Source organism: Heliangelus exortis, chromosome 9 (assembly GCF_036169615.1).
Source record: "Heliangelus exortis chromosome 9, bHelExo1.hap1, whole genome shotgun sequence".
Lineage (NCBI taxonomy): Eukaryota > Metazoa > Chordata > Aves > Apodiformes > Trochilidae > Heliangelus > Heliangelus exortis.
In genome coordinates this window covers 9132024-9158093 of record NC_092430.1, presented here as the reverse complement: position 1 = coordinate 9158093, position 26070 = coordinate 9132024, and the positions used below count along the sequence as shown (strand labels likewise).

Genomic DNA, 26070 nt, shown 5'->3' with positions numbered 1-26070 from the left:
AGATAGTGTATTCTGTCTAAAAAAAAAAAAAACCAACTCTAAAATATTTGACCTTAGGTAGCAATTGAGCCTCTGCCCTGGCTGAAGAGCTGCCCTCAAGGGGATGGGTCCCAGGTCTATTGTGCTACAAAAACTGAAGAAACAAATGAACACCCCACCAGTGGCAACTGCTGTGCCCCTGGCACTGACTGGCAGCAGAAGGGGAGGGAATCCACTGAGGAGTCTCTCTGCAACCCACAAAATCCCCTCTCTGTTCCAGAAGCAACAGCAGTAAAATCAGCAGGTGCTCAAAAAAAAAAAAAAAAAAAAAAAAAAAAAAAAAAAAAAAAAATTTTCTTACCCCAGCCAAAATAGTCTGTAACCCCTCACAGGAAAGGGGTTGGCATAAAGGGCAGAACTGATCAGGAATGGAGCTGTCAAGAGAACAACAGCACTTGATGGTTTGATTCTCCAGCAGGCTCATGTGAATTCACCTCTCACCAACCCACCTCCCTGACCCCCCCTCTGGAGACTGAGCTGCTTTTTTGGGGGGCCATTTGCTTTCTCAATAGGTTGCTAAACTTTTTTTCATTTTCATCTATTCTGTGGAGTAGATAAGGAGCTCTCCCAAGCAGAAATTCTCTGCCCTTTTCAGACTGTGTTCCCCAGCTCAGTGCTCCATTTCCTAGGGGAGTACTGGGTGATTCACAAGTAATGGTGACTGTAACTAATCAATAATTACTGTCCTACATCTTCATCTAGCACAGTTTAGATGGACTAACTAGATAACACTTTTCTACATTTAAACAGAAGCTTTGACTGAGCACAAAGCATGATCAAGTACAATGAGGTTAATATATTCCTTGCCAAAGATCTTGTGATAAAATCATTTACATCAGCAATTGATCTCAAACTATGAGGTGCTGTAAGAACTAAAAACAGTTTTAGGGTAACTCCTCCATTATCTGCAACTATTTCCCAGACACTAATACACATAACATAGCAATGAAAAACACTTGATACAAGTGATCTAAACGCAGGAGCTCCAGCAAGTTAAACAGAACCATAGCTGCCTTAAAACTGTAGCAGTTCCCCTACTGCTGGCAGGGAAAAAGAAAGAAAAGATTCAACAGTCATATCTCATGTCTATAGCTTCATCCAAACTTTTCTCATCGTGTGTACTGGCAGCTAAAAACGTCGTTACTGGTGACCCTGTCACATTGATTACACTGGTGCTCGTGCTGGCATTGCGCACCGCAATGCTCGTCACATTAATGCCCAAAGTCAGCCGAGTCTGCTCCAAGGCCTTTTCTGGCACTGCAAATGCCTCCAGCTTCTTCTCCCCATTAGCCATGTAGGAGTTTTGGCAGCCACGGCATATGCAGTCAAGGCAGGCTTTGCGGTTAGAATAGCAAGGGCAGCGTTGGCCACGGCATGTAAGAACACTTGGATTTTGGGTGGCACGACCACATTTACACCCTTTCTTTTCTTGGGGCTTTTTGTAGACAGTTTTTGTCGGGCTTCCCGGCATGACGTTACTGCTAGGGACTTTCTCCTTTGCTTTGTCTTTTGTTTTCAGCACCCCAGGTTTGGCTTTCGGGTGAGATTTCTTAGGGGCGTGTTCTAAATTCTTTTTCATGCTTTTGTTGGACAGGAGCACAGTTTTGCTTATTTTGGGAGTAGTGCCTCCGTTGGGTACGCTCGCGATGGGCTGCAAGGACATTTTATTTTCCTGTTTCACCGTCACGGGAGCCGACGCTCCCAGCGTTGGGCCGCAGATGATGCTGGAAATGGGCAGAGGTTGAACCTTTTCGCTGTCGCTTTCCGAGCGAGAGCGCTTTCTGTTTAACTTAACTACCTTGGGCGTCGCAGCCGTGCAGGAGATCCCGTGAGGAGAAGCATCTGTGGACATGAAAATGTTATGGCTAAGAGGTGCGGGGGAAAGCTGCAGGAAGGGGCCGTTAGTCATGTTTGCTTCCAAGCTGGGCTGCAAGTTAGAATCACAGACTTCAGTGTTGGAAACGGTCTCTAAGCTCCGGAGAACCTCCTCGACGCTGAGGAGGAGGGAGCCACCCGGTTTGATGTCCTCACTGAAGCTGCAGATGTCGATGCCCGTCGGACACAAGTCACTGGTGGAAACCGTGTCGCAGACGGGCTGCAGGCTGCCAGAGAGATCTTCAGTTTTTATATACTCTCCAGTACTGCAGACATCGATCGTGTTTGCGTGTTCAGGAGAAGGAATAGTCACTCCCAGTTTATCTACTGAAAGCCCATTACAATTGGGCAACCCGTTGATAACAGAACCTCGAATATCGATGTTGTGTGTGCTTTCCGGGAGCGATGTAAAACCAGCTGGAGGGTCAGTGGTGAGTTCTGAGGTTGAAGGTACTGGGGAATGTGTCAAGCACAAAGCCAAGGCTGTATCAGAAGATTTTTCTGCCTCTTCGTGGAGTGGTGAACCATCTTTGAGAAAAGCCAAAAGATCCGCAGAACAATCGACTGCCTGGATGATGTCTCGTGCCAGCGGAGTTTGCGTTATGTACTCGCAGAGTTTCTTATAGCAGTTCACTAGGATGCTCAATTGCTTATTCTCCTCAAACTGTTCGTAGTCCTTGCACCAGCTACATGATGGTTTCATCATCATCTTCTTGCCTTTACAAGTTTTGCAGACATAATGCTGACATGTGGAGTTGGTAGGAGCAATTGGGTCTTGTAGCAAATTTCCTAAGGGAAAAAGAAAGAGAAAGATCACAATGGACTCAGGGCAGATTTTCCAGAAGAGTCTGGGATGAATTTTTTGTACTATAAGTAAATATTAAAAATAAATTAAAAAAAAAAAAAAAAAAATCACAGAGAGGCCTGAAAAAGTTCAGTGTATCATAAGATAACCTAAATGTCCAAACAATTGATAAAAATAGATAAAAATCTTCACAGCCATGAATAAAGCACATCCCTGAATTCTCACCCAGATTTTCCAAAGTCAAAACATGCTGCTAGGAACCAATGGACATAATTCCACGACTTGGGAGGAGAAAGCAAAGTGCATATATTAAAACAGACCGAGATTAATAGTTCTGCAACACTCCTAAATTCCAGGAATGGGTGGGCCATCCCACTGTCCTTCTGAAATGGCACCTCTTTGGGAAAGGGCTGGGCCAGCCCTTCACCTGAACTTCTTTCAGGACCAGTGGCCTGATGGAAACTGGGTTTTGAGAGACAAAAAAGAGCCAGCACTGAAGTCATCACTGCACAGAATTTTTTTTTAAGAAAATGAGGGAAAATATAATTGTTTAGAAAGGTGGCACACGTCTACACAACATCAAACCGTGAGCAGTGTTGTGACAGCAGAGACTGGGAGAGGAACTGCAGGGCTGGAACCCAACTCAGGAAAGCCATGCAGGTGGACACTGAAGGGGAGAAGCTGCAGAACAGAGAAGGCTTCAAGGCACAGTCAGAGCAATACTTGATGGGAAAGGCATCAGAGATGAGGTACTGCACTCCTCTTTGCTCATCCAGTGAGGAAGGGCTGACTGAGGAAGGGTAATTCCACAAGGCCCCACCACAGGAAGACAGAAGCAAAACACTCTTCAGATTAAGCAGTGAAGATTTGAAGCCAGTGGATTTTTTTTTAGTATTTTTTTTTTAAGTTCCCTTTTAATGACAAACAGCAAGGCAGAAATGTCCATCTTGGTCCTAAGACTGGATTTGACTTTGTGAGAAGTCACAAAGTCCCCTAGGGACAGGCAAAAGCAAGCTTTAAATCACATCAGCTGGGCTCTGAAGCCATGGCCTTCAGCAGGAACAGCTCACAAACACCTCTCTGGCCCTTCTGGAGCTTGAGTCTTTGCAACAGGACAAGCAGAAGGCCATGCCCTGACCAGTGCAGGAGGCAAACACACCTCACTCTCCTTCATTTCATGCTTTGGGACTTCAGAAGCCATCCTACAACTACAGACATTCACAGTGCTTCCAGGACCACGAGCTCACCAGCTTCAACACCCGATGAAATGAAGCCATTGGGGGTGCTATTTGGTCCACCTTCAGCCTCTTTTTGCTGCTTGTAATAACCAAGAGCTGTGATGCTTTACAGATTAAAGCATCTAGGATAATTAAAGCACTGAAGAACTAAAATACTTCAGAGATGGGACCAAAGTGTAACTTCTAATTAGATTTAAAGGAAAAAAAAAAAAAAAAAGGCATCACCAACTGTGCATTTTATTTCTCCCAAAATAAATTTGGCTGAAATCGCTGAATAAGGATGCTAAAAGAGGATCCTGAAGAATCCAAATTTCCAGAAGCTTTGAGGAAATAAACAGATGGACAGACAAAACACTTTACATGCTCTGACAGAAAGAGCAGAGGGAGTTCTACCCTCAGCAAATGCCAGGCAACCTACACAGGAGAGACACTGGGAATGCCTGAGCCATGGGAATATTTTCAGCTTGAGCTCATAGCTCATTGAATATTCATTCTTCAGCCAAAGTTTCTCTCTAGGATAGATTCTGTGGCACCTACCAGCCTCTTCAGCTTTAGGTCTGTTAAGCTAGAAAGAGAATCAACCATGAGATGCAAATTCACAGAAAACTAAGTTTCTTTACTTTTAACACTGGGGGAATGGTATTAAGTCAGCAACACTGTCCCAGGAAGGCAACACCTGAGCTGCTACCCAGAATCTGGAGGCACTCGGCTTCAGGATGTTCCAAAGTGCTGGATTGTACACCTTCCCAAGGCATAATGTGCATCTGATGTTGAAAATCACCAGATCTTCCCAGTTGAAGTTTAAAAAAAACTCTACCAAGAAGATAAATCTGGGAAGGATTCTGGGATGTGACCCAGCCCATCCCAAAACTCCTCAGAATAACCAAACTGAGCTGGACCCAATCTAGCCTGGCCAAAAAGTGGGTGCGTAGGGCACAGAGTAAGAACAAGGCAAGCAAACTCTTAATACTTCCCAACTTTAGCATTATTAGCTGAGAGAATTCTCACAGGAGATGAGGGGTTTCCATGTAGTTGGTAACCCCCAAACTGTCTCCTTAGGCTTCCCTCAGCTCTTTGTTACCTATTCCAAATGTCATCAGTCACAATAGGCTGGGACAACAAGTTCCCACGTCAGCTCTCCACTGTGCTGAGAAGGACCTTGGGCCTTTGGTTTTGAACGTGACTCTTTCTAGTTTCACTTTTACCATCTCTGGTTATTTTGTTGGATGAGGCAGAAGTCAATCCCTGTCCCATGTAAACCTCAGAAGTGTCTCTTTCCCAAGCTGTACAGAAGTTATTCCTCATGTATGATCACTTTACCCCCCAATTCTTCAACAATTCTTGGTTGAGATGGGGAGGGAACACAACTGCAGCAACACAAGATGCAGCTGAACCACAGCTTTATACAGAACCATAATAAAGTTCTCCACTTTATTCTCTATTCCAGTCCTGACTTTCAGCATTTGTTTGGGGGTTTTTCAATTGATACTCAGTACTGAGCTGATATTCTTACGGAGTTTTCTATTGCAAGGCGAAAATCTCACTTCTGACTGCTCTCTACCTTTCTATAAATTGACATGTATTTACATAGATCTACAAGATAAACAGTGGGTTCCAACAAGTTAATATTTTTCCATGTTTATCTAAACTGAATTTAGTCTTGCTATTTTATTGCACAGCCATTCATCTATCTACATAAGATCCTTCCACACTTACTCGATGCCTACATTTTTTATTCCCTAAATAGCTTGGTATTACTACATTTTCCCCTGTTTTTTCTCACCCTCTTTTACAAGGAGTGTTATTAATACACCAAAAGTAAAAGTCATGTTCTTACAAAGCCTCCAATAAGAGGCTTTCCATAAACACCACCCGTTCTTTATCATCCTACTTTCAGGAAGGTTTACTAAACATCTCCATTAACATGAGCACTTCCATTTAATAAGCTGCATAGACAGAGGAAATACTTTAATATATTATTTAGAAAATATGGCAGCTATCTTGGAAAGGCTGCTACCAGGAGGGAGGTCGCTGAAACCACGAGGAATACTTCCCATTGTGTGAGCATTAGTTCCCAGCTGCAGGAAGAGGGGAAGCATCTGCAAACTTTCTGTGAGCAAAGGGAGGAGAAGAATTGGGAATCAAAGCAATCCTTTGCCAGGAAATGTCCTCTAAAAGGAGGAAATTCACTGAGAAGCAAGACTTGCATGGAAGCAGGTCACCTCCTTCCATTCTCAGAAAATACAGTGCCCTAGAAAAGGGGCTGAACACCCCCAACTACTTCAGCACCCTTGGAAAAGCCTACTGAACCTTGATATATTCCTGCCTTTTTTACCAACTCCAAGTCTCAGGAATGATGCCAACTATTAAATCTCAATGAATTAAACTAGAAAAAACTAAGACATCCATTTTTGTTACAATGAATGTACCAATGGGGTTCATCTCCAGCATGTCTGCCAGAACAGTGTCTTCAATCCTCAGTGGCATTTGTATCACCAGGCATCACTCTTGGTTTACAGTGCAGGTAACAAGCCCACCCAGTACTCAGGTCCCCCTCTACCTGACTGAAGTGGGAGATCTGCCACACATCAAAGCAGGGCTGGCATCGACGAAGAAGGTGGCCAGAAGGAAGCCCACCCGCCCCACTGAAGCTCTTAACATCAGCCATTGAAAGGACCCCAAAAAACTGATTCAGAGAAGTCAGGCAGAAATTCTACAGCTCTGTGAATGAAGGAAGCCAGCATCAGTCTGATGAAGCACACACACACTTGGGTGTTCTGAAGCACACAGCAAGCACCTCAAAGTGCTTCTCCACAGCTGAAGATTTAACAGTTGTGCTGCTGTGCTTTCAGCATGGGATTAGAGAGGATCTGATGGTTTCTACCAAAATAATTATGAGCAAGCTCTATGAAACTGCTACACTGAAGTTTCAGAGATAACCAGCTCCTGAAGGATGGGAGCTACTTTTTGAAATCCATCAACCTGCAGCTCAACCACTTCAGCTCAAGCAGCCTCTGACAGAAAAAGTCTTGCTGCCCCTCACCACCTTCCCTGCACTGACCATTCCCTCCTTCAACCCCACACAGCATCTTCTAATCTAAGAAACTCTCAGCTAGATCCAACTGAAAAGCAGCTCAGTCATGTTTCAAAGCAGAACATGGAAAAATGAAATACACTCATGGAAGCAGGTGCATTTTCAGAGTTCGATAACAATTTTGAAAGCTCTGCTTGCAGAACTCTTTGGTGAGTATGGAAGTAGTGAAAAAATGTTGACCATCTACAGAAAAATGAAACAAATGTGGAAAATCTGGTTTATATGGGTGCAAGATCTGGATCTTTACTAGAAAAGCAGACAACCGAATACACTCAAAACCAACGAAACTTCAAGAGAGGTTAGCACAAGGGACAACTGCCAAGGACAGTGTCCTTCCACACATCTCAAGGCCTAACACAAGCCCTTCTAGGCTCAAGGCAGCAAGTTCTGGCTCGAGAACATGGACATAAAGAGTCCACAATGACATGAGAAATGTACTTACTCTTTAATGCTTTGTTTTGTTCTTCTTTGTGAAACAAGGTTTAGCAGAGAGACAAAGTGAGTTTTATTCAACCAAGTAGGAGAAAGAAAAAAACCTGAGCAAGGGTTTCAGCACATGACCCTTGTCCAGATCTTAAACAGCAGTAAGAGTTTACACTTGTGAACAAAACAATGGTATTTCTTCCTGAAAACACCACATTGCTCTTATTTCCCCAGACCTACAACAGTGCCACTAGAATTTGTCCAGAGATGTTCCTAAGCATTGACAGATTCCTGCTCAGGTGAAATGGAAACACAACAAACATGCAAAAAAACATTTCAAAAAAATCCAAACCAAACTTATTTCAAATTTTTATCAAACATTCTTTTGGCTGATGAATATTTCAGAGCATCCTCCATCAACAAACAACAATGAACAATTAGCTACAGAAATTATAACCCTCATACAGGGGCAGTCGTGACTAAAGAATTAATGATTTTCTAACTTTGGAAATATAAAAACTGCACTATTTTTGTCTGAACACCATGGGAACCCAAATTAACCATGATAAGAATACAGTTAGAGTATTTTTCTGCATAGCTGGAGAAATACAGTCAATGTCTTTAGCTAAAGTTCAAGCAAAAACCAAAGAACAACAAAAATAGAAATAAGACAACAAATTGCCATTACACTGTAGAAGGGGCTGCTCCATTCTCTGACTCCATGCCCTGCATAATAAACAACAACGTATTTTACTGAGTCTTATGTCCAAGTCATATTTCTGATTGGAAGTCTGTGTTTACAAAATCACCAACTGGAAAAATTCCAAATGTCTTTTTAATAAACTAGATGGCAAAGTTCAAACTCTGCCATGAACGCTGTTGAAAAGGGTAACTTCATCTTTTCACAGTTCTCAAGGAATATTGTACTCTGCCTGATTTCCCAGGTCATCTACTAGATGCAAAGAATCTTTTCTGGCCTCACGCACCCCTCCAGTAATACCCAGCAACTGCTTGCTCCATATTTAGTCAAACCAATCAGTAAATCATAACTCAGTAAGAAAAGAAACCCAAAGCAATCGGTGTTTGAGCACACTGCATCCATAGTCCTGTACAACTCAGTGTCAATCAATGAAGATGCCTCTTGGCAACACATTAACTTTTCTTTGAAGGCTCTGGAATGCTATTGCTTGAATCAATATTCCCAGGTGACCAGCAGAACCCATCCATCCCCTCTCATCTCCAACCCCACCAGCAGACAACACTGCACTCTTCACTCTGCAATCAGCTTTTCTAAGCCAGGTACCAACCAACCCTTCAGGTGGAAACCACAGTTTCTTCTCTTCCTGCTCCTCAATTTTGTTTGGAGACAAGAAGAGCATTTTTACTTTGGAAATCAATTTCAATTCAACTGACAGGAATTTCATGTTATCAAAATACATACAGTTCAATGAAGACAGCCTTGAAAATGCAGTTCTCCCAGGAGTTCACCCATGGGATTTAAAAACAGGAAAGGGAAACGGTTTATTTAAGGAAGATATGAAGGGGAAGAGAAATCATCCAACATGTTCTTGGCTTAAAAAATGGTGGATTCAGGGATGTGCCTGGGGACATTTTATAAGCAACTGCCCATGGTGGTTATCTCCAGAACAAAAATACTTGCAGCAGAATGTACTTGATAGTACTTAGTCCCACGGTCCATGCTCCCCAAACACTGTTTCAGAGATTCTGGTTATTCTGCATAACCTTCAGAAATTTGTGTAATTTTTACCAGTCATGCAATTTTTAAGGGCAAAAATAGCATACTTCTAAAGCTACCAATATGTAATAGCTGGACAGTATTTCTCACCAGTGAAAAGAGAAGAAAGAAGAAAATGTCAGTGAAAAATACTTGAAAAAGAGAACTGATCCAAATTACTTCTCAAACACAAAAGGTAACTCTGATCTGGCAGCACCTATCATGAATCAGCCTTCACTCTCCTTAATCTAAAGAGAGCTGACAAGGAATCAGAGTACTATGCTAAACTTTTCCATCACAAAACCTAAATATGCCATTTCACTGTAAAACTCTGATATCCATGCTTAACTCACTTAGCCATGGCTCACATCCCAAGCCCAAAATCCCGTATCAGGCATCTAGTTAAGTTTTATTAGTTGAGGGAATTTGTTTCTTCTGCCTTTTTCCATCTCTGTGACCAGAAATCAAATATATTTTATATCTATTTAGATGTCACCCAACTCTCTTCTCTTCTCTGAAGGACATCCCATTGACTGCTCTATTGTCTCAATACCATCACAGTGCTTACTCTAGAGCAGTAATTCTCTTGCAATCCACTTGCTGGTGGTGCTTTTTCCCCTAGGTTTTGTAGGAATATCTGTATGAAAGTTGAATGAAACTGTACATGTCTAATTCAGACTCCCCATGGCAAAGCACAGCCTGAGGGGGTAAACTCTTCTTGGGATCCTTAATGACTCCAGCCAGGGGGAGAGGGGAGGCCACACACTCTGGGAAGCAGTTGGTTGCAGAATGGAGAATTAGCTCAGCAAAGGTCAAGGAAGAGAAGCAGCAGCCTTCATAGATCTAACAACATGGACAAGATGGCACAAGGATGGGAAGTTTTACACAACTCCATGTGCCACCAGCTATTGAGAAATCCCAAACCCAGCAGGCAGAATGAGTTCTGTAAGACTCAACTTACACCGAGAGTAAAACTTAAAAAAACTGGTTAGTGCATTTACCCAAGAGCAGGATGGAAATAACATCCCTTTATTAATCTCTATAGAAGAAAAAAAAAAAAAGGCAACTGATTGTTTCATTGTTTTTTTAGCCCATGCCATTCTTGGCAGTTGCTTCTATAATGCTGCTTTACTGTTTAACCTAAACCCTCTAACTAAAATTATCAAAAGTTATCCTCAAAACACTTGAAGGAAGCTGTATAAGTACTGTCACCTTGTTTCTTTGTTCCTTTCCACCCCTTAATCTCCTCCAAACCACGTTGTCTCACATACCCTTACTTAGAGAGCAGGATGCTTAAGGCAAGAACTTTGTTCTTACCCCTGATTTCTACAGCACAAGCTATAGCCAAGTTCCTGGCCAAACTTCCAGTCTTATCCTAAAACCTGCAACCTTTCAAGCACTTTCACATTTTAAATCATCAAAAATCTCACCTTTGAAATATCTTTCAGAGGTTCCAGGATGAAGTTTTCCACAGATAAAAATCTAAGCTGATCTGACTGGCAATCTGTCTCTTACAGGCATTTTAACTGAACTTCAAAAGAGGCTCTTAATGCACAGCACTGAACCTCTGCATGACTTGCAGTAACCTACATGGCATTTGAAACAGAGAAAGCCACTTTTAACAAGATTTTTATCCCTATAGGCAGTACTTTGAAAGCACAGAAGTTTGTTGCATAAATCCTATCTGAAATTAAATGTATTAACATGCAATTTAATAATAATCACATGAGCCAAGACTGAAACCCAGATTCCACATCCTCAAAACACATCAGGCACATCCCCTCTGCTCAGCACACACTTGGGAATGGCTATTTTTAAATTCTGAAATCCCCAAGAGATGTTGTCTTCTACATCCCAGCAAAAGGCTGAGGCCACAAAAACCATCTAGGAAACTATCACTTGATCACACCAAAATCCTAGTGAGATCCATCAGCACAATTTCACCTTTCTAATCCATCCGCTAGGGAAGACAGAGACCTGGAGCCACCTGGAAGAGATTTTGTTGCCTGACAGTGACACATTGTGTTTATATGATGACTTTCTCCTGATGGAACTTCATGTGTGCTAATCTGCATCTAAAATCAGGGCTTTAATTAGAATTTCGTAATTATGTGGGGCCAAAAACTTCTGCCACCCCTACATGTGGGCTCCTTGCAAGGACTGTCAGATCAAAAGAAAGTGAGTTGGTTTATGCCTAGTGGGTTGAGCAAACAGTGCAAGCACAGTAAGGGCAGATGATTTATGGAGCTGTCACTCATTTCTTCTAAAAACAATGCTCCAAAATTAAAAGGGACAACCTTGACTGCAGAATTAATACCTACAGCATAACAAAGCATTACAAAATGCATTCTGTGATTAAATACTGAGGAAAGGCTGATGACATAAGACAGACTAATTTGGGGAGTAATTTCCCAAGGGAAGTCCTAGAAGTCCAACACTTGGGACTAGCCTAAAGTGCAGGGGAATTATGCATTATGAATAATTTGTGCAGGATTTCTCACACAAAGTATTCTCCTAAGATCTAGGCAAGGAAAACACCAAACACCTAAAGTTCCATGTGCATGTAGCCATACCCAGATACCTGGATCTCATGGACTAAATCAGAGGAAAAAAGCAAGCACCTAAAAAGCTTTTAGATTTTTTTTTTCAAAAAAACCCACACAGCATGAAGTCTTGGGTGTAGCACTCATTCTTGTGATCATGAAACCTCACAAAGTAACTCTTTGTCCTCGAAGTACTTAAACTTTACTTTTTAAAACACTAAAGTTAAGAAGGTTTTGACAGTTGGCTAGGTTTTAAATGACCTTAAACATGCAAAAGGTATGCTTCTAGCACTGAAGTGGACAAGAGGGGAACAAAAATTCAAGTATTTTGAAAATATCATAGCAATGTCAAAGGGCCAGAGAGAAAGAGGCATTAATATTCACCCATGACAGAAGTGCCAGAAAAGCAAAACAAAAAGGAGACAAGGAAAAGAAGGTCAATTTGCCTTTACCAAGCTAACTTGAAGATTTATGACTACTGGTCAACACTAGACTGGACAGTTTTGTGTGGGGCAGAACCACTCTCCCATGACTTAACTGCCTGCAGGTTCAAGAAAGACACTTTACTAGCTCTGCAGGCCAGAAAATGAATTTTATTGTGTGGTTTCACAAAGAGTCTGATATTAATTGAGGCCTCTGTATGCCACCATTCCACAAACAGGAGGGCCCAGAGAAATATTACTGGGGAATCAGTTGTAGACAAAACATCTGAAAGAAACAGCAGCCAGTTATCTGAAAGCTAACAGTGGAAAAAAATATCAGCCACTGCAGTAACCTTAAAATTCAAAGAGAAAAAGGGATGTGGAGAGAAAGTGGAACCATCAAGAAGGAATATCCATGGAGGCACAAGTCAATGGAAGAAAACAAACTAAAAAGCATGGTCTATCCAAACTGAGAGGGACAGAAAAGCCAAGTAAGAAAGGCTGAAGAGGGGGAAAATAGCTCAGGAATTTGGGCAGGGACAAATTAAAGATAGATTATTTCAATAGCACAGGGTGTAAAAATAAGCTTGCAAAAGGCCAAGAAGGGAAGAAGTCAAGGCAAGGAGAACAAAGAACATGTTTCAGCAGACCAGTCTGAAAGCAGAGGCCAGACAGCAAAGTAGTTAGAAACACACAGTCCCTGTGTTGTTTTGTTTGGTTGGTTGGATTTTAGAAGCAGCAAAACAATAGCAGGTTTTGAGGCAAAAGCAGTCTGATGACTGACCAAAAGCCAGAAGCATGTATGGCAGAAAGCAATTGTTAGGGATGGGAATTAACAGAGCCTAAGGTGATAAACAAGAGGTGAAGAGCAGAGTGGCATCGATATTGACATCAGGATTAAAAGAAAAAACAAAATCTTGGTCAAATTATTTCAGGAAATGACAAGGCAGTGATCCTGGGAACAGGCTCCCTCTTTTCCAGTACAAACAGATCCCTATTTTCTAAGACTTGAAGTGGGAGGAGCTAATAGCTACAGGATAGGAAGCATCCAACACTAGTTTAGCAGCCTCAACATTTGAAATCCTAATCCTTTTAATAAATACAACATTTAACTTTATAAATCGCAGTAATTCATTAAATCTTAGCGTGACCACACACCTGAGTAAAGATAAACACAATCATAGTGGACATGAATCCACTCCGTTAAGAAAACACAAACACACATACAGGGCCAGGACTTAAAAACTACCAGAGGGGAAAAAAGAATTAACAAAATTAATCAGCTGAGAGGTCTAACAGGTCCGACTCCCTCTCACAACACCGACCAAGTCTTCAAAGGAAAGTTCAAGAAAAGCTGACAGCTTATTCCAGAGCTTCCTACCAGGAATGGACACGTGCCCCCACTTCATAAACACAGCAAAATGCAATTCCCTCCCCATGCTCCCCAGACTGTAACGCTGAAATTCCGGATGTCTGCCTTTGCCCACAAAATGCAGAATGTTCTTTCTTCGAGGGGAGGGAGCAGGGAAATCCTAGCAGACTTTAAAATTATTTGCTTGTTATGGCAATTATTTTTATAGGATGATTATCTATTACACACACACACAAAATCCAAACATTGTTCCTGTGTGCTTAAAATTCCTGGCTCTCCTACTGAACTACTTTTTTGTTCTTTACATTTCAAGGAGAAAAGAAAAGAAAAAACAAAAAAAAAAAAGCAAGCAAAAAGTTCATATTTCCCTGGCTCTATGGTCTTTATGTTGTTTTGAGTATCTTTTACCACGCTTGCTCTTAGTCATTATTTCTTTAAAGCAATCAACTCCACTATGCCAGGGTATTCCAATAACCACTAATAACTACCACAGTGGCCATAATCAAGTGTTTTGGGGGCAAAACGCTCTCTTCTCCCCCCACAAACAACCCAGTATTTTCCGCACGGCTCTGCCAGGCTGCTCAACGCGCAGCCCCCCAACGCCCTGCGAGCTTTCTGGCCAACACTGCTCGGGGTTCGCCCCCTCCTCGGGGTGGGAAAGGGGGCTCTAAACCCAAAAAGATTTTCACTGCCCCCTCCCCGTCCCCCCCGCCCGCCCACAGGGACCCTGCCGCACCCCCTCCCCCCCGATTCCCAGGGCGCCCACAGCCTCGGGGGCTCCACGGCCAAAGGAAAACCAAGGGCTGAGGAAAACTTTCCCGGGCCGCTTCCGAGCTGGAGCCCGGGTTGTGGGGCCGGGCCGGACCGGACCGGACGGGGGGGCCCTCCCGCGGCTGCTACGCCGGGGCCAGGCCGGGGCAGCGCGGCCCAAGGCCGCCGAGCCCCCGAGGGTGGGGTGGGGTAGGGGGGGGGAATTTTCATTGTGCAGGGAACAAAAGAAAGATCCTCACCGCAAACGCAGCAGGAGAGGGACTGCCTGAAGTAGGGCAGGAGCTTGTTAATCTCGGTAAAGGACTGGGGATCCCCAGGGTCGTAGTTGAGCACCAGGCGGCTCGCGGAAACGTAGAGAGCAGTGGCATTCACCGGGTTCATCGCAGCCGCTCGCACGCCGCCGGCTCCGGGGTGAGAAGAAAGCGCGGCGCCGAGCCCGTGCCGGCCGCGGGGGCAGGTGGCCCCGGGGCGGGGGCAGGCCGGGTGTCACCTTGGTCCGGGGCCACCTGGAGCCGCGCGGCGGCGGCGGCAGCGCGGAGGCCGCGGCGGCCCTGTCAGAGGGGCCGCGCTGGCTCCTCCTCCGCCTCCAGCGGGGCCTCGCTCCCGAACAGCGGCCTCGGCCCGCCCGCAGCCGCACAAGCGCAGGGAGGCGGCGGCGGCGCTACTCCAGGCTGCGGGCCATGCCGGGCCGCCCTCCCCCGGGCCCTGCTCCTTTCCGAGCGGACGCTGCCTCAGCGGCGGCCCGGCATGGCGGCGGCCGCAGGGAGGAACCGCGAAGCCAGCGCAGGGCGGCGGCGGGGCCGGGCCGCGCTGTCGCCCGATCCGGCGGCGGCGGGGGAGGGAGGGAGGGAGGCGGATGCACCTGGGCCTCAGCGCGGCCGCATCACCGCGGCGCCGCCGCGGCCTCCTCCGCGGGGCCGGTGGCTGCGGGCTGCGCGGCGGCGGCGGGGCGGGAGCCGCTCCCGGGGCAGGGTCCGCCGCCCGATCCGCGCCGCAATGTCAGTGGCAACCGTTAGGTCCAACCGTCACTGCGGAGCCATCGCCGCTGCCCTCCAGCGCCCGGCACTGCGCATGCGCCCCCCGCGCCGCTGCCCTCCCCGCTGCGGGGCCCATCCCGCCGCGCGGGGCGGAGGGCGAGGAACGGCGCCGAGCAGCGCCCCCTAGCGGGGCCCGGGAGCGCCGCCTCGCGCTGCGCTGCGCTGCCCGCGGCCTGGGCGCGGCGACGGCGCAAGGGGAGCCCCGGCGGTGGCCTCAGCCGCCTCCCGCCTCAGCCCTCCTCGCCTCAGCAGGCAGGGAAGGCCACCGCCTCTCCCCTCGCCAGGCGGGAGGGGTCGGCTGCGCCGTCCCCGGGGCGTTAAGGCTTCCCCCGCGCACCGGGGCTTTCCCTTGCGGCCGCGCCTGGGGTGTGAGGGGGCTGAGCGCCTCCGCTCGCCTCTCTCAGGCGGAGGAATCGGACCCCGTCTCTGCCTTCGGCCACCCCGGAACCCGCAGGCGGGCCTGTCAAGTGCTTCAGGGTTCAGACTAGGGTTGAAACTTGAGGGGGGTGACCCGTTCCTTCCACCCACCCAGCGGGGAGCGAATCCGGTGTGAGAGAGCTGCGAGGCCTGTGAGGTCCTGAGGAGATCTGGCAGAGGAGCTGCAGAGCACCCCCTCCTCAGATGTGGTCTGGATGCCCGGTGGACACAGCTGCCCACAGGGCTGTGGAGGTGGAAGTTTGTCATGAGACTTCAGCATAAAACGCAGCAGTGGCTCCACAGGTTTAGGGCAGGTATGACCAACACGTGGGTATTGGAGGGAGTTTTTTACCTTCCCCAGGTTTTAGGCTACTGGAGATACACAGGGGGAACTTCTGATGTTTCCATTGTAAACACTGCTGAGGCCATTCCACGCCCTTCCAGATCCTGCATTGCAACACTGGCAGTGTTCTCCCAGCTTTTTTGGGGAAATGCCTGATAGAACATCTCCTTCTTCCCACTTGTCCCTCTCTGTTCACCTGGAGTAGCTCCTGGTAATCTAATCAGAGTTCCACCTCTATCTTCCCATTCCTTGTTCTCTTCATGAATCCCCCCCAGCTTTCCATCCAAGGCGAAATGGGAAACTTGGGTCTCGACTCCAAATACACATTTAGCACTCGTGGCCCTCATCACACTGTACAGCTCATTCCCCACCATGCACTGCTTCCACACACCCCACGTACAGCCCCCACGTGCTCCCTCAGTGCATCTCCTTGCTTAGCATGCATACTGCAACACCCCCACCTCCCTTTTGCCCTCCCAGCAAACACTCACTCCCTATGGACTATAACTCCTTGCACACCCTCAATCCCTGACCTTCATTTCATGGCTCAGTATCTTTATTCTCACTCTCAGCCTACACATATTTTGCCTGTAAAATGCCTGGTTCCTTCTCCAGCTTACTGCTAGAAACATCTGATGTGTTCAGCCAAGCCAACAAACTGAAATAAACGTTGAAGCAATTTCCCACCACGGCCACATTCTCATCTACACCTCCCTGCATGCCACCCTTTGCCAAACTCCCAGTAGTGTGTCCTCAAAACTCATCTCTACACCTCCCAGCCTTAACTCACTGCTCTCTGCCTGTTATGCAAGGAACTAACTTGTCCCTTGACACGGGAACAGTTTTACTAGCCTGGTCTGATTTGTGGGATATGCTCCTTCGGGGTGTTGTGCATGAGCTGCGTTCAGCAGTTGTGATTTGTGCTGTCCCAGGACCCAAACTTCAAGCCACAGCATTAACTTGCACTGTCTGTGCACTGTGTTCTGTGATGGAGCTAAATAAGTAGGTTTGGATTCCATCTTAGAACAACTCTTATCCTAACAGGGCACGTAATGGAAGCCCTCTAAAACTCCAAGTAAAGTTTATTAAAAATTATGGCAACAACTGAATAATCAGATACATTTTGTATCTGAATAATCAGATACAAAATGGCAACAGTAGCAAGCCTGGGGCACAGCCCTTTGACCAGTGTAAATCCAGAGTGTTTTATTATTATTGTTGTTGTTGTTGTTGTTATTGCTGGCTGAGGAGGTGAGTTTGACTTTTCTGCTAGTCAGACTCTTAAGCAGAGGGTCTGTGTTTCTAGCAGTGCAGTCCAAGAAGCAGAGATGATTTTTCCTACTTCTGTCGATTGTTTCTTCTTCTCTATCAGCATCACTTCTCTGGAGAATGAGTCCCACTATGCAGATTGCTGCTTCCTCAGCTGCTTGTGATCACTAGGACAAAACTAAATATTATGAGAGTCCTGAGTGGACCAACAGGCTCTGCAGCCTCTCCCCCCTGCCCTCAGAGGTCTGGCCACCTGCCTGCACACCAGGGCAGCTCTGATTTTTGCTTCCTTACTGCAGTGTTTGCACCAAATAACCATGTAGCTCTCAGTGGATGAGTCTTGATGTAGAGGTGATGGAGGAGCTCCTGGTGTCAAGAGATCCTTCTGTTGTGGAACTGGTGCATCCTAGAGCATGTTGTTCCTGCAGCTTTGAGGGAAAATTAGTTATCAACAGATCACAAAAAAAAATACTGGGCACCAGGTGTCCTGCCTCTGAAAGCTTGGATGCACTGGTGGGGTTTTGTTGGTGTTTTGCTGCATGGTTTGTTTCCCTCTCACAAACAGAAGACTAATGCTAATGACAAACTTGCCTCTGACTGCTTGCTTGCCTGGCTCCCTGTGTGTTTCCCTCTGTGCTGTCACATTTTGAATGTCCTGAAAAGAGAGGCAAGGTAAGACTGGAGTGATTGGAGAGGTTCTAGGACAGGCAAGACGCTTGTGATTTCTGGGCTGATATTATTAACAGATAAGCAAATCAAACAGTAATAAATACAAAATCACAGTAACTACAGAAAATAGGAACAGCAATAAAACTCCCCACAGCTTTTAAGAAGGGCAAAGGCTGAATTTTGCCAGAAAGAACTGGACTGCTAGCATTAGTCTGCAAGGCCTGTGAGCCTTGCTGTTCAGTGATCCATGGCTACCTGCTCACCCTTGTTACCATCCCAACGAGACCCAGCTGCAGGGACTTCTCCCGCAATACAAGCTGCAGCAATTAACTTGTCTGGGCCTTTTTTCTTTTTAAATCTGTCTGCAGTTTGCTTGTAGCATTGCCCTTTTATTTTCATAACCCCTCTATTTCTAAGGGGGTGGTTTCCAACCATGACATGGCTCCAGCAACCTGGTAAAACACAGCGCACTGCTCCCCTTCCCAGTCCAGTGGTTTTGCCTCATTTCATATTAGTGAATGAACTGTAGACCTTCCCATTAGAACCAATTTTTTCCCCTCTGAGTTCAAAAATATCTTCATATGTTATTCCAGAGTGGCCATGTTTTCTAAAAGGTACTCCAGTTGCTTACTAACCTCATATCAGGATCAATCTCTCAGAATTTCATTGAATTTCATTGCAGTTCATTCCTGCAATGCCACAACTAGGGAAAGCCTCTTTTTACAGATTGTATTCAGGTATGAGAATGAGAATTCACATAAGGAGAAGCCAATTCCTGGTTTTCTTTTTTCATTTGTGCCTGTTTTTGAAACTAGCCTTTTTTCATGAGAGGGAAAAAAAAAAGGCACCTGTGTTACCAAGCTTGAGACCTGGAGTAGCGCAGCTTAAGCTGGATCATTAACTGGGGCAGAAGAACTCCCAGCTGTAAGCCAGGAGGTTTCTTACAGTGCTGTTGAACACTGAAATACACAATGCTGTACAAATAGTTTTGTAGCAGTGTTTGTTAGGGCCACCAGATCTTTGCAGCTGTGTAGTTTTGGGGTGTGGTTTTTCTTTCTTCCTTTATTTTTGTTTTAAACTATCTGCTGCTTTGCAGAAACACACAGCACATAAACATGAATATCTCTCTGGTTTAGATTCACAAAACACTTGGGAATGAGTGTTCCCCAACAGTTTTTAGGTCCCTGGGATCTCAGTACAAAACCCACCCACGGAGTGCCTATTGTTATAGGTTTTGCTGATTGTTCTTTACAACCAGTCACCCACAATTCAGTTACTCCACGATAAAGAGAATTTTCATAGGATGACTTTGTAGGACATGTTCCCCAGCATTTATTATTCAGCACAGCTCTCTCCTTTAGTTCACCCAGCACTTTTCTCCAGCTGTGTGAGCATGCCTGACCTAAAAATTGTTCTATTTGAATCAGCAGTGAGCACACTCATGCATTTTGTGTATCATGTTAGATCTCTGGTGATCAAGTTCCTCTTGGTGTTATTAAATCATGTAGGTATAAGCAGAAGTCATGGTGTTGATCTGTACCATTCTTAAGTGAGATCAATTCCTCCTTTTTTTCTATGACTGCACCTGAGAGCTTTTACCAGACATTAGATGTGTTCCTTGTTGATCTACTTTAAATTTATGAATGTACCCTTTTCAGTTAATTTTTTCCTTGTAGAGGTATTTACATGAATGGTGTGATTAGGCTTGTACATAATGGTTTATGTAAAAATCTCTTTACCTTCCAAAAGTGTTACAAAAGAGATTTCCAGCATGTGCATTAGAAGCAGGAGGGTACTGAGAGAGCTCACAGCAGTCCATCTCCTCACTGAAGCTGCTTCTTTTTGATATGGTGCTGCCAACCAAAGAAATTGAAGCTCTTCCAGCCTTCCCCCTGCACTGCCCCTGCATACAGTACCACAGATCCAAAATCAACCACTGCTCGTTTAGACTGGGGGTTCTTGGTTTTTGTGCATGCCAGGAAAGCCTCAGGTCTTCTATAGCTCTTAGGCATGTTAGCCAGCTCAGGGTGATGACTGACCAAAAGCTCAACATTCATTTGGACAGCTTCTCAAGTTCCTTTGCATTTAATTCAGATGTAAAACAGATTTGGGGGTGGGTGGGAGTGCGTGTAAGCAAATTCTGTGTTTGCTTAAGACCTGGCCATTGAATTTTGCTTCCAGGAGCATCATTCCCTTCTTCTTTGGTCATCTTCCCAACTGTCTACTGAGCTGTGAGGTTGAGAAGAACTAGAGAAGCTCATGCAGGTATCTTTCAACAAGTAGATTGGGTTTAGCTTCATAGTTTGTTTTATTATTATTTAAGCAGTATTCTGACCCTCTCTCCTTGGGGTCTCAATTGTAACTGGGACAGAAAAGCTGCTGGAAAACACTGGGCTTCCCTTGACTGCCTCATTCCCCCTCCAAGCAAGCATTCCTGTGACTTCCTGAAAGTAACTTCTTAGATCCATACTTTTCTTTGACCAAAGCATTTCCTGCATTCTGTGATGAAAACTCTTCTGCCTGATGACAGACAGCTTGTTAATTCCCTTGCTGCTTTTTCTTGTTCTGAAGCTGGAAGACAATTGCCTTTTTCAATAGATAGTTTGTGGTTACTCACCTGACAAATACACTTTATCTTTACTCAGAGGTCTCCTGACAGGCTTTTTTCCGAGAACCCAGCACAGACTGATTATTTCACTATCAAATTTCACTATCAAGACAAAGAATATAAAGTCTGGTTTTAATTTTTTTTTTTTTTACTTAAACAATGTGATAGCACTATTTGATAGTTGATTAAATCATGCAATGCAGGTAATATCTTACTGAGACAATCTCATGTTGTACACTGTGTCTGACATGATCACAGCAGCCACTTCTGGCTCTAGTACCTGAGAATCCAGTTTTGGCTTTGTAGCTTCTCTGAGGTCTGCTTATTTTTGTGAGTCCTCAGCTCTTCTCTGGAGTGGGTTGTGAATTGGTTCAGGTGCCTGAGCTCCCAGGAGTTCTGTTTGGAACAGCACAAAGCAGGTCAAGATGATCTAGGATCAGCACCAAATAACCAAGCTGATTCTGAGCCAAACTGCTAATGTAGAAATACTGGTTCAGCTCTGCATTCCAGTTTAGTTTGGGTTTAGTGAGAATGCTGCTGTACATTCTTCTCTAGAAACAAGAATCTACCTCTTATATACTTGAGTTACCTCTCTGACTTTCCAAATCATCTGATCAAGATGAGCTTGGGCTAGTTCTTGCAGCAATACAAATCGATGATGGGCTATTTTTTTATTAAATACTTCTGTTTACAAAAATATACACAAATTATTGTTTGCTTGAACACAGAAAAATCGAATAGCTGGAGACTCTTCTCATGGTTGAAAGTCATCCTGAAACTGGATTTGGCCTCTGAATCTTTCCTCCTCTTTCACTGAATTGTACTGTCAGGGCTTCTTGAGAAAGTCCTGGAGAATTTTTGCTTTCTCTTGCATCTCTCAGACAGTATCTGACTTAACAATACAGACAATACAGGACTGTAAGAATGACTGTGACAGAACCAAGTCCAGTATTCTGCTTCTAAAGTAGGCTTCTGAAGTTATTTTCCTAGCATAGTCTGACCTGTATATATTCTTAGGATTGTTTTTGTCCAGTGCATCACTTGACATCTACTTGAATTTCATCTCATTCTGAGCTCTGTGAGGTCCTGCAGTGATTCTTCAGTCAAGAGTCATAACTGTTGGTAACCAAATCACTTGTCTCAGCAGGAAACTGCACCTAAGTCCCTTTTCCAGAATTTTCACAGTTGTGATGAACAGAATAAGTCCCAGCTCAAGAGTCCTGTGGGACTTGCTGATAAAAAGTAAATTTTCACAGTGAAACAATTTTATTTCCTAAATAGTGGTTCATTCATGACAGGACCTTCCTTTTCATCCAGTGACAACTTAGTTTCCAAAGCTTCTAATAAGGGACATTCTCAAAGGCCTCTGGAAATCCTAGTAATGGTATGGACTGAACCTCCCTTGCATGTTTGACTTCATTAAATAATGCCATTAGATCTGCATGTCATGAATTTCTGTACAAAACCTGTGTCAGCTCCTCCCCAGTACATGCTATTTATTTACATGTTCATAGTGGGGTGTGGGGTTTTGGTATACTTTTTGGTTTGGTGGGTTTTGTTTTTCTTGGTTTTGTTATTTGATATTTTGCTTCATAATTCATATTGTATTTACAGGTTTCTTAAATGCCTTAATGCCTGCCTTGAAAACTGGCATTGCAATAGCCACCTGCTATATGAATTTTTAGCAAGAGACCTGACATTTAAGCTCGTTCATCTCAGAATTGTAACACTGAGGAAAAATAATTTGGTCCTGGAGACTTGTTAGTGTTAATGACTTGTTCTATAAATCTCCTACTCTTTAGGGTGAAACAGAACCTTCAGTCTATCCCTTCCTCAAATAACAAACATTTTTGGGGACAGAAATCTTACCTCTTCACTCATTTTTTTTTACATGCAACGTGCAACAGTTTGCAGCTGTTTTCCCCTACTGGGCACAGCTTCAACTATTTGAAGAATGCCTCTGCTGCTAGGAACCTCCATCACCATGCTGCTGCACTATGCCAAGCTTGTCCAGGAGGGGTCTTTTTGAAACCTCCCTGTTCCCAGAATGCAATTTTCCAAACTTTTTTTTTGCACTACCCACCTGAATAGGGGTTATTTTAATTTCTGAAGTTGCACAATAGCTCCTCACATTTATTTTTGAGGAAGAAGCTATTACAGCCAGCCTGAGTGATACCTAAACCAACCTGCAGTGTGCAGGTATTGCCCACTGAGGGATATGGAGGCTTTTGATTCAAACATTCCCTGATGGCTGCTTCCTACTTGGGCTGTTTTGTGATCTGACTGGGCCTGACTGGGGGGTATCAAGTGCCTGTTCAGCTGCTGTAGAGGAGCAGCTCCCTCTCACAGGATGAGGATTGTAATGATTAGGCAGGAATGCTGCTAACATCTTGAAGTCACTCTGGCTGGCTGCAGCTTTACAGGATGCAAGGTGTGGTGTGTGCTGGGGTACTCAACACCTTCCTCCTCTTGGCCTTCACTGATGAGAACTCCCCAAGCTTCTGTGCCTAGAGGTTCAAAGAGAGGGGCCACCAGTAGTGGAAGAAGATTGAGTCAGCAGTTACTGAGCAAGCTTGGCAGATACAGTCTGGGGGACCAGACGGGATGTCCCAAGTTTGGTGGGAGAGCTGGCAGGTGTCAGAGCAAGGCCAGTTTGGAAAGGTCATGGAGCTCATGGGAGAACCCTGATGACTGGGGAAAAGCTGGAGTTACACACATCCGCAAAAAGCATGGGGAGGATGATCTGGGGGATTATCAGGCAATTTGGTGTCTGAGGAAAAGCAGGGAGCAAGTCTCCTTAGATGCCTGGTTTGGGCAGATGAAGGAGAAGGTGACTGGGAATAGCCAGCATAGATTAACCAAGGATAAGTCACATGTGACCAAGCTTAGTGCATTCTAGTGATGAGAGATTTCTAGTTCTGTGGATGGGGGAAGAGCTGTGAATGTCATTTACCTTGACTCAAACAAGGTTTTTGACAGGATCTCCTAATGTACAGTTGCATCTGGGTTTGTGGAACAGAATCATTAAAGTTGGAAAACACCTCTGAGATCAAGTCCAACCATCAACCCAACAACACCATGGCAACTAAATCATGTCCTGAAGGGCCACATCTACATGGTTTTTTAACACCTCCAGGGATGGTGACTCCATCGTTTCCCTGGGCAGCCTGTTCCAATGCTTGATCACTCTTTCAGTAAAGAAATTTTTCATAATATCCAATCTAATTCTCCTCTGGTGCAGCTTGGGGCCATTTCCTCTCATCCTATCGCTGGCTACTTGGGAGAAGAGATCAACCCCTGCTTCACTACAACCTACCCTCAGGTAGCTGTAGGGAGCAAGGTCTCCCCTCAGCCTCCTCCTCTTCCTCAGGCTGAACAATCCCAGTTCCCTCACCTGCTCCTTGTAAGATCTGTGCTCCCTTCACAAGCTTCTTTGTCCTCTGGACACACAACAGCAACTCACTGTCCATGTAGTGAGGGACCCAAAACAGAACCTAGGATACGAGGTGCTGCCAAGCACAGGGGTACCCATGCACATTGACTGGGCAGGAGATGGTTGTTCTGAACTGAAACAAGGCATGTTGGGATGGGAACTAGTTTCCCAAAAGACAGCCAAGCAGTGGAGCAGAGGCTGGGAGAGGTGTCCCACGCTGTCCCTGCAGACTTCCAAGATTCATCTGACAAAGCCCTGAGAAATCACTTGGTTCTGTTTTGAGTTGAGGGGTGGACTGGAGTCTGAGAACCATTCAAAAATTAATTACTGACAGCTTGTATATGTTATGTAATCTTAAGAATTTCCATTAATGGGGGATTCTTTTAAGATTTTTTGTATCCTGCTTAGGATATGAACACATAAAGCGATATTCACCTAGCACTGGGTCACATCAGGTGTCCAGTCCTCTCTTGGTGGTCAGCACCTCAAGTGGGCTGCAGGTGAAACAACTGACTTCTCTGGTGTACAGATGGCTGTATCTGCAGCCCAGGGAGCTGCCTGGGAACATGGGACATCACATCTCAGAGAACTTTGTCGAGTAGGGATGATGCTTTCACTTGCTGATCCCAGGGGTCTTTTCCAACCTGAAAGATTCTATGATCTGCAGAGAGCTACAGCTTGGTCACTTGGTCTGCGCCACGTGTGTTCCCCAAACACCCTCATCCCACTTTGTATTCCTTGAACACCCTCCGAAGGCCGGGGTCTTGATCCTGGAGTCATTCCCGTCTTTCCTGGTACCACAGCACACTGTGACAGGACCGGGGCCACCTGTTGGGGTGAGGAGGCTGGGGATGGGTGTCTGTGCTTCCCATGGGATCATAGAATGGTTTGGGTTGGAAGGGACCTTAAAGCTCATCCAGTTCCAATCCCCTGCATGGGCAGGGACACCTCCCACCAGCCCAGGTTGCTCCAAGCCCCATCCAACCTGGCCTGTAACAATGCCAGAGATGGGGCAACTGGGGCCAGGGGTTCATCACCCTCACAGGATAGAATTTCTTCCTCATGTCTAACCTTAACTTCCCCTCTTCTACTCTGAAACCCTTTACCCTTGTCCTCTCACTACACACCCGTGTCCAAAGCCCTCCCCCAGCTTTCTTGTAGCCCCTTCAGATATTGGAAGGTTGCTATCAGGTCACCTGGGAGCCTCCTCCAGGCTGAGCAACCCCAATCCCTCATCCTGGCTTCACAGGGAGGTGCTCAGCCCTCTGAGCATTTCAGTGGCTCTGCTCTGGACACGTTCCAGGAGCTCTGTGTCCTTATCCTGGGGGCTCCAGACTTGGACACAGCACTCCAGGTGGGGTCTCACCAGAGCAGACGGGGGGAATCCCCTCCCTGGAGCGGCTGTCTGCTTCTTTTGATGCAGCCCAGGACCCAGTTGTCCTTCTGAGCTGCAAGCGCACACAGACGGCTCATGTTCAAGCTTCTGGTCCACCACCACCTCCAAGTTCTTTTTCTCAGGGCTGTCCTCAATCCTTTCTCCTCCCAGCCTGTATTCCTGCATGGGATTGCCTCGACCCATGTGCAGAACCCTGCACTTGGCCTTGTTGGACTCCATGCAGTTTACACGAATCCACTTCTCCAGTCTGCCAAGCTCCCTCTGGACGCTTGTCCCTCGCCGCCTCCGCTTCTACAATTCCAAACTGTCCGGAGCAGTCCCCGGGGCTGTTCCACAGCCTCCCCCCGGGAGCAGAGGCAGACGGGGCAGAGCCGATGCTTTCTCACTCCGCTCTCCTCAGCGCGTCCCTGCGCGCACACACGAGCGGTGACGGCGGGGGCTGCCGCTGCGGGTCGGGCAGCCGCAGGGCTCCGGGGAGGGGGGGGATCCCGCTTCCGGGGATGGCTCCTTATCCCGGGCTGCGGAAAGCCGCTCAGCCCCGGCACCCGGCGGGGCTCCGGGCCGGGCCCTGGCGCAGGCGC

General features: G+C 45.8%; 1 protein-coding gene across 1 annotated transcript; it reads right to left on the bottom strand.

The window, feature by feature from the left end:
- Positions 1–10: 10 nt before the first annotated feature.
- Positions 11–15368, bottom strand: MSL2 (MSL complex subunit 2). The gene is made up of 2 exons (XM_071751991.1): positions 14557–15368; positions 11–2703 (listed from the first exon to the last, which is right to left on the bottom strand). Exons 1-2 carry the CDS (start codon positions 14696–14698, stop codon positions 1106–1108), a joined length of 1740 nt encoding a protein of 579 aa, XP_071608092.1. The 5' UTR covers positions 14699–15368; the 3' UTR covers positions 11–1105.
- Between the last annotated feature and the right edge of the window lie 10702 nt (positions 15369–26070).

Excerpts from the sequence above, each read along its gene's own strand:
- MSL2 (XM_071751991.1), bottom strand. The coding sequence starts at position 14,698 with ATGAACCCGGTGAATGCCACTGCTCTCTACGTTTCCGCGAGCCGCCTG. Across the intron at positions 2,704-14,556 it reads CCTCTCCTGCTGCGTTTGCG|GAAATTTGCTACAAGACCCA; the intron begins GTGAGGATCTTT and ends TTTTTCCCTTAG.